We start from the raw sequence: 13509 nt of genomic DNA, 5'->3' as shown, positions 1-13509 counted from the left end.
ACGTCATGACGTCGATTGGGATGGAAAGACGCGCGTGTTCATCACCAGTGGTGACAACGTAAGCCTCAAGTCACGTGAGACTTTTCGAGACCTGGGCGCCCGTTCCCATTCTGCAGTGAACATGCCGGAAACCAGAGAGGCTGTGGTGTGTAAACGACTAGAGGAAAAACAGAGCTCTAATTTCTAGAATTTTATCCAACATCGTACCATCCGGCTAAAAAGTGAATAGTAGGGAGGCAAAATACGCCCTATAGTTCACTGCAAATCTCATTACGAGGAACAGAGAGAGGTGTCAAGGAAGATGGACTTTGTGTGGCAATATCGGAGGGCAGCACTGCTGTGCTTCATGATGTTGGCCTTGAGGAACGAGCCCGATACATCACCGGGAGGTGTCAGAACTGTAGGCGGGAAGAAGACGGATGTGTGGCCGAGAAAACGCGTGGCACGAGTCGACGGAGACGTGATCCTCGGGGCCCTGTTTCCCGTACACTCCCGCTCGGACGTACACACATGCGGGCCCATCATAGAACAAGAGGGGATCCAGCCGCTCGAAATGTTACTCTTCACTCTTGACAAGATCAATCAGAACGCGACGTTTCTTCCCAACATCACTATAGGAGCTCGGATCCTGGACAGTTGCGATTCGGACGCGTATGCCCTAGGACAGGCGGTAGAGTTCATCAAAGGGGCCATGACGGACACCGGTGACTCGGAGTACGTGTGTGTGGACGGGTCGTCCCCCGTGGTGAAGGAGCGGCACCCCATCGTCGGTGTGATCGGCGGAGCCTCGAGCGTCGTCTCCATCCAAGTCGCCAACCTCCTCCGCCTCTTCAAGCTGCCACAGGTGAGTGCTAATATCTTAGTAGAATTTTATCACCCTATATTGTTTAAGTTGTAGAATTTTAAGATCTTCTTCTTCTATGTGCTTAGGCCAGGGACTGGCCCCTTGGTCCGCTCTGTAAGAAGCCTCCAGGTAGCACGATCCTTTGCACTTGACTCCGCGAAATTTTTATGGCTCACCATACAAAAGTCACTGTACTTTTTGCCTTGAAGCTTGCTATTTTTACTCCTGTCACTACTTCATACCTGTTGCATAAGAGAATCCTTACTGTGCGTATTCAAGTTTACCATTTCTAATCAGTTAGAAATAAAACAAAACAGTCATACAGCATGTTAGAAGAGAAGGGAAATGCAATAAATATATCAATATCTTTAACGCGAAAAATGATGACTATCTAAAATGTATTTTTCACGGTATTTGTAGAGCTCGAGTTCTTTTCTGCATGCAGTGGGAGATAAATTGTCCGATTTTTCGGTGGATAAACGGCTTGGAATATCTAAGCAAGGAGATGAAATATTGTTAATCGGTAGATTGTGAAAAGCTCGGAGACATTTTGGTAATTTCCATTAATACGTCGCTTCTTTTATGATATTAAAGATGCTATTGCAAAATTTCTGAAAATTATTTGGCAAGCATTTTGCGATCGCCTCGGGAAAAATACATAACCAGTTACTACTGTCCTATTTACCTGACAACTACAACACCGTGCAGTTCACGCATATTGGTTTTCTAGGTCGTTCCACAAACGCAGCGCCGTGCATTGGCAACTAAAAAAGGATTGAAACATAATTTCCTCCGTGAATTGTGGGAGGCCTTGAAAGGAAACTGTAGCTTCATATCAACACCGCCGCTCACCTAAATACCGAATATATTTCGTAAACACAGAAACATAGACAGTACAAATAATAGTAACGTTGGCAAATAGAAAAAAAAAACGATTGAAACATAACTTCCTCCGCGAATTGTGGGAGGCCCTGAAAGGATACTGTAGCTTCCAATCAACACCACCGGCGTTCCGAAATAATCCATTTCGTCAACAAAGAAGCATAGCCAGTAAAATAATAGTAACGTTGCAAGTAAAAAACCCCATTGAAACATAATTTTCTCCGTGAATTGTGGGAGTCCTTGAATGGAAAACTGTAGCTTCAAATCAGCACGAAAGACAGAAGCATAGCCAGTAGAATAATAGTAACGTTGCAAGTAAAAAACCCATTGAAACATAATTTCCTCCTTGAATTGTGGGAGTCCTTGAAAGGAAAACTGTATCTTCAAATCAGTACCAAGGACTCGCCAAAAATACCAAATCCATTTCGTAAACAAAGAAGCATAGCCATGCAGTACAAATAATAGTAAAGTTGGCAAATAAAAAACCCATTGAGACATAATTTCCTCCGTGGATTGTGGGAGTCCTTGAAAGGAAAACTGTAGCTTCAAATAAATACCAAGGACTTGCCAAAAATACCAAATCCATTTCGTAAACAAAGAAGCATAGACAGTAAAATAATAGTAACGTTGGCAAATATAAAAACAACGATTGAAACATAATTGCCTCCTTGAATTGTGGGAGGCGTTGAATGAAAACTGTAGCTTCAAAGCAAATAAACACCACCGGTTTCCCGAAATACCGAATCTATTTCGTAAACTAAGTACCATAGACAATACATGTATACAGGTAATATTGTTGTGTTTTAGTTTCAGTTATGACTATTTTTATGTTTGAGATTCAAGAATCTAAGTTATATTACTCTTGACTTTCTGTTTGGTATTGTTATGGTTAGATGAATTTTTGGTTATCAGTTACGTTATTCTTGTATACAAGTCTTTGATTTGTACTGTTATGATTAATCGGTTGGATTGTAAACAAAGTACAAAAAATAGAAACGTTTTTTTTTTGTATAACGGCATAAATAAGCTTAATAACATACAAAACAGTTACCGTATACTATGACACGAAGCCTATTACATGATCGTTGCAATATCTTTATTGGGATGAATTCTTAATCTTATTGAATTGGACACTAGCCATATATAATCCACGTAGTGCATTATATCGTGTCGCATTACATGAAATCGTTTCACAGTACACAAGATCGATATTATGCTACTTAGTCACAGCTGGTCGTAATATTGCGATGTTTTTCACATCTTTGAAAAAGAAATGTGCCTTGAATATATATGATTATGATGTTATGACAAAATACAGTGTGCGCAACAATGGCTAAAGTAGCGATTTTGATTTGCTTATAGATAAAGAAAGTCAAATTGTTGTGACAAATGAGTATCGTTTTAGAAAGCATTTGACACGTCCATCAACTCTGTAATGTCAAATACTTGACCCCCTTTTGTACCGAGGCATCGATGTTCAATCTTTACAAATCATATGATTACGATAGATATGTGTCCTTTTTTACAGCATTTTCGTCGTATCGACGTGGTCATATTTTCTAAAGGTACTCTTAGGAGTTTGTTGTAGAATTTTGATTAGAATTTGACCGAAAAAAAACCGACATGACTCTGTATATGAGACATCCTATCAGGAAACAAGACATTTGAATTCTGTACGTTAGAGCACGGTCACATAGATCGTGCGATGGCCATACGATTTTGATGCCATAGGATTTTCAAACAGGCTGTGGCAACCACCGACATGGTTTCAAAACAGAATTTTGTGTAGCAAGCTAGTTGAACTTTGCAGGAGACGTACATGATTGTCCACCAAAATGCCGGAAGTTAGCGATCGTACGACGATCGTGCGATCTCTGTGACCGCGCCCCAAAAAGTACTGTATGCCTATTCCGAGAATGCCCCCTGTTTGCGAACTTAGGACAACCATGCGCCGACTCACACCAAGCCTTATGTCCCCTGTCATGCTAAGTATCTTCCTAAGCCCAATATTAGTCAGAAACGTCCAACATAATCCAACAGAAATTCTAATACCTCGCATGAGCGCTCAGACGATTCCTCATCAGAAATACAAAGCGTCCAGTCCAACTGCGAGTGACCCTAGGATCGAAAGGTCACCGCTGTCGGGGGCATGGGATGTAAGATCTAAAGGTGTCGACTCTGAATGTAATGGAGGTTAGCAAGGGTGAACGGCGTTATTACAAATGTGTTAGGTACGAGCAATGATTACAGAAAGACTTCAAAATCACACTGTTACATATAGTCGCGCTCACAAATTTCGTGCGAGTTTTATGCCATAGGATTCTCAAGCAGGCCACGTGGATCCAAAACGCACCACGACAGTTCAACTTTGCAGGAGACGTGAATTTTTATCCTCCAAAATTCCCGAAGTTAGCGAACGTACGACTATCAGACGACCTATGTGACCGCGCCCTAAGTTGACCGTAGTTTAGACGTATGTGCCAAGTATCCTTTTGGCATTATTCGATAATTTCCTCCTGTTAGTTAGGTAGCCTTGGCTGTATTTCTCTCTATACTGCTAAATAAATCAAACCAAATAGCATCATACCATTTGGTTTTCAGCTTGATTTTGCCTTACCTTTGTTTTCTTTGGAATCCAAATTGTCTTCTATCTGAATTGTCTAACAACGTTACCTATTGGATATCTGAAATTGTCTTCATTCATAGTTAGAGTATAAAAGACCTGTTTCTTCCAGATCACTTCAGTGTCACTGACGAAGGATAGTGGATTCTATCCGAAACGTCTGACCGTTTCCAAAACCATATCTAGTTGCTTGACTAACTACTTTTTGGTGTATCTTATTACCTGGATGTCTAACCTACATCGACGTATCATGCCATTTGTCATTCAGGGTAGATATTTGGTGTCGACATGACGTCTCTGATGCCAGCTGTGATTGTGTCTGTGGAGCGTAATAAGCAGAAGTTCCTGCTATTAAACCTTGGCACTCTGCCTGGGCAGTTTCGCCTTTTTGCAGTAACGGTGTGAGCAAGGGTCATCAGCGCGTGTAGCAAAGGTCGATGCTTGCTGTCATTGCCGAATAGTTGACCGTTTATCACTACAGTCATTTTCATTGGATAGTTTAGATGGTTTTGATTTGATTCAGATCCACAATCAGCTTTACACAGGTGCGTCGCAGCTACCCTTCTATTGGCACATAACTGAAAAAACTACAGGACACACTGGAACATAGTATATGCAGAGTGTAAATATACGTAAAATTCACAGGTGATAAAAGATGAGTCTGTCTAGAAGGTGCAGAAGAGATAACAGTGGAGGTAACGTTAGGAATGCTAAGCACAATAGCCCCCATCGTTTCAGTACCTCGGAGAGTAATACAAGCTTTCCTGTGCATTAGCGTTTATATGGCAAGTTTTAGATTTATCATTTATCATTTATATGTACATCCTGTCGACCTACGTTGTATTTCTTTTCATTTCTGACTCAAGGTTTCTTATATAATTCATTTTGTTTGTTTGTTTGTTTGTTTGTTTGTTTGTGTTAAATCCCGGGAATTCGTCTCGTGGCGTGATACACGAAAGCACAAAAGTCATAAATTTGCGACAGATATATTTGATCAACTGACACCGGGATGGGATGGACTATACTCCTTTTAATGCGTATGTTAGATTCTTTTAACGTTCTCTTTATGTGGCTTTCCTCAAACACGGCACCTCCATCTACTGTGATTTACGAAGGACGTTTCTAGTAGGGAAATTTGTGTAGGGTGCCTTTCCCAAAGGCACAACATCGTGATCTGGCAGGGATTCGAACCCGGTACCTCCAGGTCAACAATCCTATAGCTAACGATAAGGCCACCACCATGCTACCCCAATTGTGACACAAATTAATGATGAGGAGACAATATCCGTGCCGAATCTATCGTGATGTCAAAACTTCCTATTTTTACCTAGTAGGTAATGCCTTCTCGTGCTTAACCTGCGGCAGACTGTGCAGGAGTCGGGCCGGTCTGGTCGCACATCGCCGTGTCCATGTGAACTGATCGTCCGTTAGGATGGAAAGGACAGAAGAAGAGTGTGTTCATAGATGCCATTCACAAGTTAGAGCACAACATATTATAACCTACATCTGATTTGAAACCAAGTCAACGAGGAAAAAAACGCTATCTTGTCAGATGTTGATATTTGTTCAAAACGTCCCATACCGGGCCACAGTTAGCAGCGCAATATATACAAGTTGAGAGGATTATGGCTGAAAAAGAAACACGTCAAAACACAGCTGCACGGGACTTGATAAAGACAAAAATCTGCATGCATGTAATCAGGATACCACCACACAGTAATCAACCACCCGCCAATACAGGTAATTGACTTCCCAACTGCAGTAATCTAAACACATCTGTTGCGACATCTGTGCAGGTCAGAGAGACATTTTACGACGGGCATTTTCTTCAAGGCGTGTCATTGAACGATAATCACGAATGGCGAGCTAGTTTTACCGCCAAACGATACATCAGTATGATATCTATCTGTGCTGAAATAATGCAGCTGGTGAGATTTGAATATCAATATTTTATGGCAGACTTCCTCATGATACCTGAAGATGGTATTTTAAAACAAGTAAACAAATCGCCCGCTGTACTCTTCAATTGTTGTAAAGATTCTTCTTCTCTACAAAATCGTAATGCCTACACGTTACCGATTTGACGAAACGCAGGACCTATATCATGATCAGCTAAATCGATGAAAAAATCCACTTGGAATTGAGTGATTAATCAATGAACTAGAGTGATTTATTGCAGAAGGGATAACGTATGACAGTTACAACTTCGCAAAGAGGTTTTCTATCGACCATCAGTGTACTTTGCCTATCTCAATCTGTCACTGATTTTGGTTGTTACCTCAAAAAGTTTTGGACAGCGCATCAAAAAGAAATATTGATAATCTTTAAACAAGAAAAAGATCCTGTCTGTGACTGTAAATGGTAAGAGAGATATCAAAGTTAAGGAAAATTAGTGTCTTTCTTGAGAACTAGAAAGCAGAGTTCACGTAGTAGGTGTTGTGAGTTCAGATCAGTTCTCGTTTCTGTATTGTAGGTTCTAAATCCATTGGTACACAGCGTGTATTTGGCTATTCTTCTACGTACAGCCTCGCCCACGTATGGCCAATACAATGTACCTTGCGGAGGCAGTGCTAAACCGGGCTAAGGTTTCTACTTCTAATGGCTTCGCCTCTAACCAGTTGTCAGCCAATCAGAGAATCGTCTAAATGTTTTCTGTAGGTGAAGCAGATTTTCTGGCTGGTTGGAGGTAATGCCCGCAAAAGTGGAAACCTCAGGCCGGTTTTACACAGCTTCCCCCAATGTACATTGTTTACACCGCGCGAGGCTCTGTGTAGAAGAATGTTACACAGTAGGATCTGAAATTACAAACCAAGTTCTTTAACTGCAGAGAAGTTCCAACATCTACAGAACAAGTTCAGGCTGTTACTCTCCAAGCAGAGGTTGGTGGGAAAAACCGTGACCTTTTACCTTCATAATGTTTTTTTTCGACCGGCCGTCCCAACAGGGAAGGCCGGTCGAAAAAAAAAAAAAAAAACTGACCCCCCGGGAAGGCCGGCCGAAAAAAAAATTATGAAAGGAAAAGGTCACGATTTTTCCCACCAACCTCTGCTTGGAGAGTACAGGCTGTAACAATGAACTATACAGCGTAGTCTCTGACTGCAGAGCAAGGTCTTACTATACAACAGAGATTCCTTTGCCATAGAAGGCTTCCTATAACCACCATAGACATGACCTACGTAAATGATTGGTTGACATGTCTGTGCTTCTATAAACTACATGATAACGTAACTGCTGGTGACATGTAAAAGAACTCTACAACAGACCTGAGTCAGCTTACAGATGTGCCCCATGTGGAAGAGACTGTCATTCTCGTATACAACTGTTTAGCCACAGTCAACGCTGTAGGGCTGCTATCAATTAGGTATTTCCCATGGTCAATATTGAGGGCAAAGGAGGCTATATATATATATGCATATGGTGACATGTATTATTCTCTGGCAGTACTATCATTTTCCGATAAATCGCTGCATTTCATTCCAATCATACGGGCTACGTCATCTTTCAATCTACTTACTTCACGGCTTTTGCATGGAATTTGTCGTTTTGACTCCTAGAAATGAAGTAAATATGAATGTAAATTTACCGACGATTTACAAATGGGAATTGCATATCTGATACTGCCAGTTCATACGCACTTACCCCTGTTGGGCCCTCCAGGAAGCTCATGCTACGATTTACTGATTTGAATTCTGTGTAACGCACGACCATCTGGGGATGACTGCAGAAGGTACGGTTAATGCCCACGCCCATGAAACGGGCAGCTTGTAAAAGACACCTTGACATCTGACATTCTACTTGCAAAGGTAAAGCTTAAGGGTGTTGCTTTCGTTATGTTCGGTGTCATTGAAACTTTCTTAAGGTCAGGTTGGCTGCCTTCTTACAAATATATGGAGAAATATATATATATATATATATATATATATATATATATATATGTTTGTGTGTGTGTGTGTGTGTGTGTGTGCGTGCGTGTGTGTGTGTGTGCGTGTGTGTGTGTGTGTGTGCCTGTGTGTGTGTGTGTGTGTTCGTGTGCGTGCGTGAGTGTGTGGTCAAAAGCAAATCAAATTCACCATATATTCTACCATTTGTTAGAGCTTCACAGCATATACATAAACAATATATATAATAATTGTTCAATTTTGTTGTATTTTCTTATATGACACAAACACGACAGTATAGGTAGGCGATCATCTATAATTCTCATCCAGTCTAGCAAAGCTGTAACGTCATATTTATGATTCACACCTCAATATGATATTAGCAGATGTTATATTCTCCAAGCTATGCCTATGATTAAACAAACATAACGTAGTCTGCACAGTAGTATTATCGGGATCCCGACATTTCGGGAAGGCCTTTTTTTGCACTATACACAAAATGTAGCTAGCACCAATTCCCTTATTGCCTGCTAAGTTGCAATTTCATAATAACCTATTTTAACAAAAACAATCTGTGATTTAAAAGGCGTTCGTGACGCACGGCTCAAAATGTCATACAATAATCCTGATACACGAACATAACAAATCTGTGATTTAATAAACGTGTCTGATGCATGGTTTAATGTGTCGTACAATAAGCCCAATGCATGAATATAACGAATTCGAAAACAATCTATTATTTAATAAACTTTCCTGAGGTATTGTTTGATACGTCTTACAATAAGCACAAGACACTAACATACCAAAAGCAATCTAGATCTGTGATTGATTTAATAAGCGTTCCTAACGTATTTTTTTGTGTCGCACAATAAGTCCAATACAGGAACATAAGAAAACAATCCATGATTTAACAAACGTTCATGACGTATTGTTTAATACGTCTTACAATAAGCACAAGACACGAACATACCAAAAGCAATCTAGATTTGTGATTTAATAAGTGTATGTAACGTATGCTCTAATGTGCTGTGTAAAAAAATGTAATAATAGCTACCCGCCGGGTGGTAGCGTCTCGGCGCTGGAGCAAAAATTAGACACGATCATCCCATATTACATGTCACTACCGCAGGGATGTGCAGTCGATTACGATGCTGTAGCAAGATGGATCAGTCCCTTTAGGATCAAGGAAAATTGAATTTGTTGAGAAACTAAATCCACAAATGATTGGTAGTCTAGCCCCAGACGGATCAATGTAAGTAATTTTTGGTAGGTGACCCCGATAGCCTAATGCTGACCTCAACAACGATATAAATCATTTCATTTGACCAATGGTCTGGGACGTAGCAATATGTCCACCACTTAAAGTTACCAAGCATACATATTGTGCCTTTTGCTTGTTCAGTTAAGTTTCAAATAACAAGATATCACCCATCACAAACTAATATCTTAGAAACATTATAACTGAACTAGTTTAGAATAAGTTATCAATCTTTATAAATGAAAAAGAGCATTCAGTATTGAAAATGATTTGGACTTTATGATAATAGAAGATTCATGTTAAACCTTTGCGATTTGACCGTATATATACAAAGGCAAAGATATTTCAGTGATCCACCTTCCTTTTGAGAGAAGGTTTTTCTTGAAAATTGCATCGTTTGGTATTCATTTTAACACTTTCGGAACATCCCGCTTTAGCATCGTAGTTTCGGGAGACAGCAAAACGCACTATCTATTCTATTGACTAAAAAAAACCATAACACTTCTTTCAAGCTGATGCCTCAGAAAAGGAACGGCGTGTCCCAGTTTAATTAAGGACAAATGTAGAGACTGGATGCATGGCTAAAAGGTACGCGGTCGCAATTTATGACCGTATATTTCTCCAGTGCTGTAATGCGCAGTTGCCCTTTTGCTTCGTGTGAATATCAATTCTACTTTATGAAATTACTTTCTTGTAGTAAATTGATGCCTTCCACATTAGAAGTCGTTTAATCGCACAACCCATTTGCCAGCATATTTCGAGCAATTATACGGGTGGTGCAACAAAGCGAAGTTATCCAGCTGCATCGCACCACCACGGGATTTCGGTATTCCGTGCAATTAACAGAAGTGTGCGGTAATCTGTTGTGCAACTAATTAATAACTGGCTGCTACTGCAAAAAATTGCTGTCTTGTAGCGGTTTTCGACAATACGTTGTGTCGTTATGTCAACTTGTCATATCATCTAAACCGAATATCTGTTCTTCTTGATGAAGTACTTGCCTTGTTGTGGGTAACTCTGACCACACATCATGTGGTTCTTTGCCTTGTCCTTTTTTTTTTGTCGAAAAAAATTGATTCTACTTGATGGAATGATTGCCTTTCAGCGGTTTATCCGGTCAAACCATCACCGGCCATAACATATTATGTTGCGGGATGACCCAATTGATTCAAGGTATAGTGTGAAGAGACAGTCATATATCTGCTATACATGTCGCACCAAAAGGGATTTCCATACAGTAGTATCATTTTTTTGGAGGGGGGGGGGGGTCGAAGGCATGGACCTGTTCTTCCATCCTGTCATTCCGTCAGCGGCCTTAACATACTATGTTGCGGCATGTCCAAATTGATTTAAGGTATAGTGTGAAGATACAGTCATATATCTGCTATTCATGTCGCATCAAAGGAATTTACATACAGTAGTATAATTTTTTTTTCTCTTTGAAGAAATGTTAAAGCTTTGAACCTGTCATTATACTACCGGCCATAACATAATAGTTTGTAAGATGGCGCAATTGATTGTAACACTTTGAACCTGTCATTCTATCACCGACCATAACATACTATGCTGTAGGATGGCACTATTGATTTAAGGTATAGTGTGAAGATACAGCCATATATCTGCTATACATGTCGCACCAAAGGGATTTATATACTGTAACAGTAGTATCATTTTTTCTCTTTGGAGAAATTGTAACACTTTGAACCTGTCATTCTATCACCAGCCATAACATAATAGTTTGTAAGATGGCGCAATTGATTTAAGGTATAGTGTGAAGAGACAACCGTATATCTGCTATACTTGTCGCACCAAAGGGATTTACATACAGTCGTATCATTTTTTCTCTTTGGAGAAATTGTAACGCTTTGAACCTGTCATTCCATCAGCGGTCTTAACATACTATGGTGTGGGATGTCCCAATTGATTTAAGGTATAGTGTGAAGAGACAGCCATATATCTGCTATACATGGGCATCAAAGGTATTTACAAACAGTAGTATCATTTTTTTTCTCTTTGGAGAAATTGTAACGCTTTGAACCTGTCATTCTATCACCGGCCATAACATAATAGTTTGTAAGATGGCGCAATTGATTTAAGGTATAGTGTGAAGAGACAGCCATATATCTGCTATACATGAGCATCAAAGTGATTTATATACAGTAGTATCATTTTTTTTTTCTTTTGAGAAATTTTGAAAGTTTAAACCTGCCATTCTATCAGCGGTCTTAACATACTATGTTGCGGGATGACCCAATTGATTTAAGGTAAAGTGTGAAGAGACAGTCATGTGTCTGCTATACATGTCACATCAAAGGAATTTACATACAGTAGTATCATTTTTTTCTCTTTGGAGAAACTTTCAACCTTTGAATCTGTCATTCTATCACCGGCCATAACATGCTATGTTGTAGGATGGCGCTATTGATTTAAGGTATAGTGTAAAGATACAGCCATATATCTGCTATACATGTCGCATCAAAGGGTTTTATATACAGAAGTATCATTTTTTTCTCTTTGGAGACATTGTGACGCTTTGAACCTGTCATTCCATCAGCGGTCTTAACTTACTATGGTGTGGGATGTCCCAATTGATTTAAGGTATAGTGTGAAGAGATAGTCATATATCTACTATTCATGTCGCATCAAAGGAATTTACATACAGTAGTATAATTTATTTCTCTTTTAAGAAATGTTAAAGCTTTGAACCTGTCATTGTACTACCGACCATAGTATAATAGTTTGTAGGATGGCGCAATTGATTTAAGGTTAAGTGTGAAAAGACAGCCATATGTCTGCTATACTTGTCACACCAAAGGGATTTACATACAGTACTATCATTTTTCTCTTTTGAGAAATTTTAAAGCTTTGAACCTGTCATTCTATCACCGACCATAACATACTATGTTGTAGGATGGCGCTATTGATTTAAGGTATAGTGTGAAGAGACAGTCATATATCTGCTATACATGGGCATCAAAGGGATTTATATACGGTAGTATCATTTTTTTTCTTTTGAGAAATTTTGAAATTTTGAACCTGTCATTCTATAACCGACCATAACATACTATGTTGTAGGATGGCGCTATTGATTTAAGGTATAGTGTGAAGATACAGACATATATCTGCTATACATGGGCATCAAAGGAATTTACATACAGTATTATCTTTTTTTCTCTTTGGAGAAATTGTAACGCTTTGAACCTGTCATTCCATCAGCGGTCTTAACATACTATGGTGTGGGATGGCGCAATTGATTTAAGGTATAGTGTGAAGATACAGACATATATCTGCTATACATGTCGCACCAAAGGGATTTATATACGGTAGTATCTTTTTTCTCTTTGGAGAAATTTTAATGCTTTGAACCTGTCATTCTATCACCGACCATAACATACTATGTTGTAGGATGGCGCTAATGATTTAAGGTATAGTGTGAAGATACAGCCATATATCTACTATACATGTCGCACCAAAGGGATTTATATACAAAAGGACGTAATACATTACACTTGGTGACATTGCGATGGTTTCTAAAACAATTATAACATTTTTTTTCGGATTCTTCTCGTTTCTTAGTAATGTTAAAATATGTAGCTTAAAATATGTTTGTATAATGTAGAGTGATCAAAACGGATAAGAACAATGAAATTTCAACGCTAGACAAAGATCTAAAATGAGGGAACTTTTCTATAATATGGCTATTAATGGAAATCTATTTTTGATTCCTACAAATCAATTCATTTGTCAGAATGTTGCCGAGTTCCCAAGGGTTGCGTTCTTAGTAACTTCTTACCATGTATACCACAGGTGGTGATTTAATTTAGGCAATCAAGTGTTTCTTGTTGGTCTTCCTGGAAGGGAACGCTAGATTAGTGGATATCGACCGCGATTCCTGGAAGTTAACGCGTGGATTTCGATTGGGTCTCAATTAGCCGACTGTAGCTTCTGTTGTCAGGTCGATATGATTCGATCGGTGATACTCGTTACTGAGGTAACGTTTGAAAAGTGAGGATTTGATTTTTCT

General features: G+C 39.4%; 1 protein-coding gene across 1 annotated transcript in view; it reads left to right on the top strand.

Annotated features, from left to right (window-relative positions):
• Positions 1–6: 6 nt before the first annotated feature.
• Positions 7–13509, top strand: part of LOC118431156 (metabotropic glutamate receptor 3-like) — a 38893-nt gene continuing 25390 nt past the window's right edge. Inside the window, exon 1 of the mRNA XM_035842273.1 lies at positions 7–844. Within this exon, the coding sequence (XP_035698166.1) occupies positions 302–844 (543 nt within the window). The 5' untranslated portion in view covers positions 7–301. The remainder of the gene's footprint in view (positions 845–13509) is intronic.

The sequence above is a fragment of the Branchiostoma floridae genome, chromosome 14 (assembly GCF_000003815.2).
Source record: "Branchiostoma floridae strain S238N-H82 chromosome 14, Bfl_VNyyK, whole genome shotgun sequence".
In the NCBI taxonomy this organism is placed as follows: domain Eukaryota; kingdom Metazoa; phylum Chordata; class Leptocardii; order Amphioxiformes; family Branchiostomatidae; genus Branchiostoma; species Branchiostoma floridae.
This window is presented reverse-complemented; position numbering and strand designations above follow the sequence as displayed.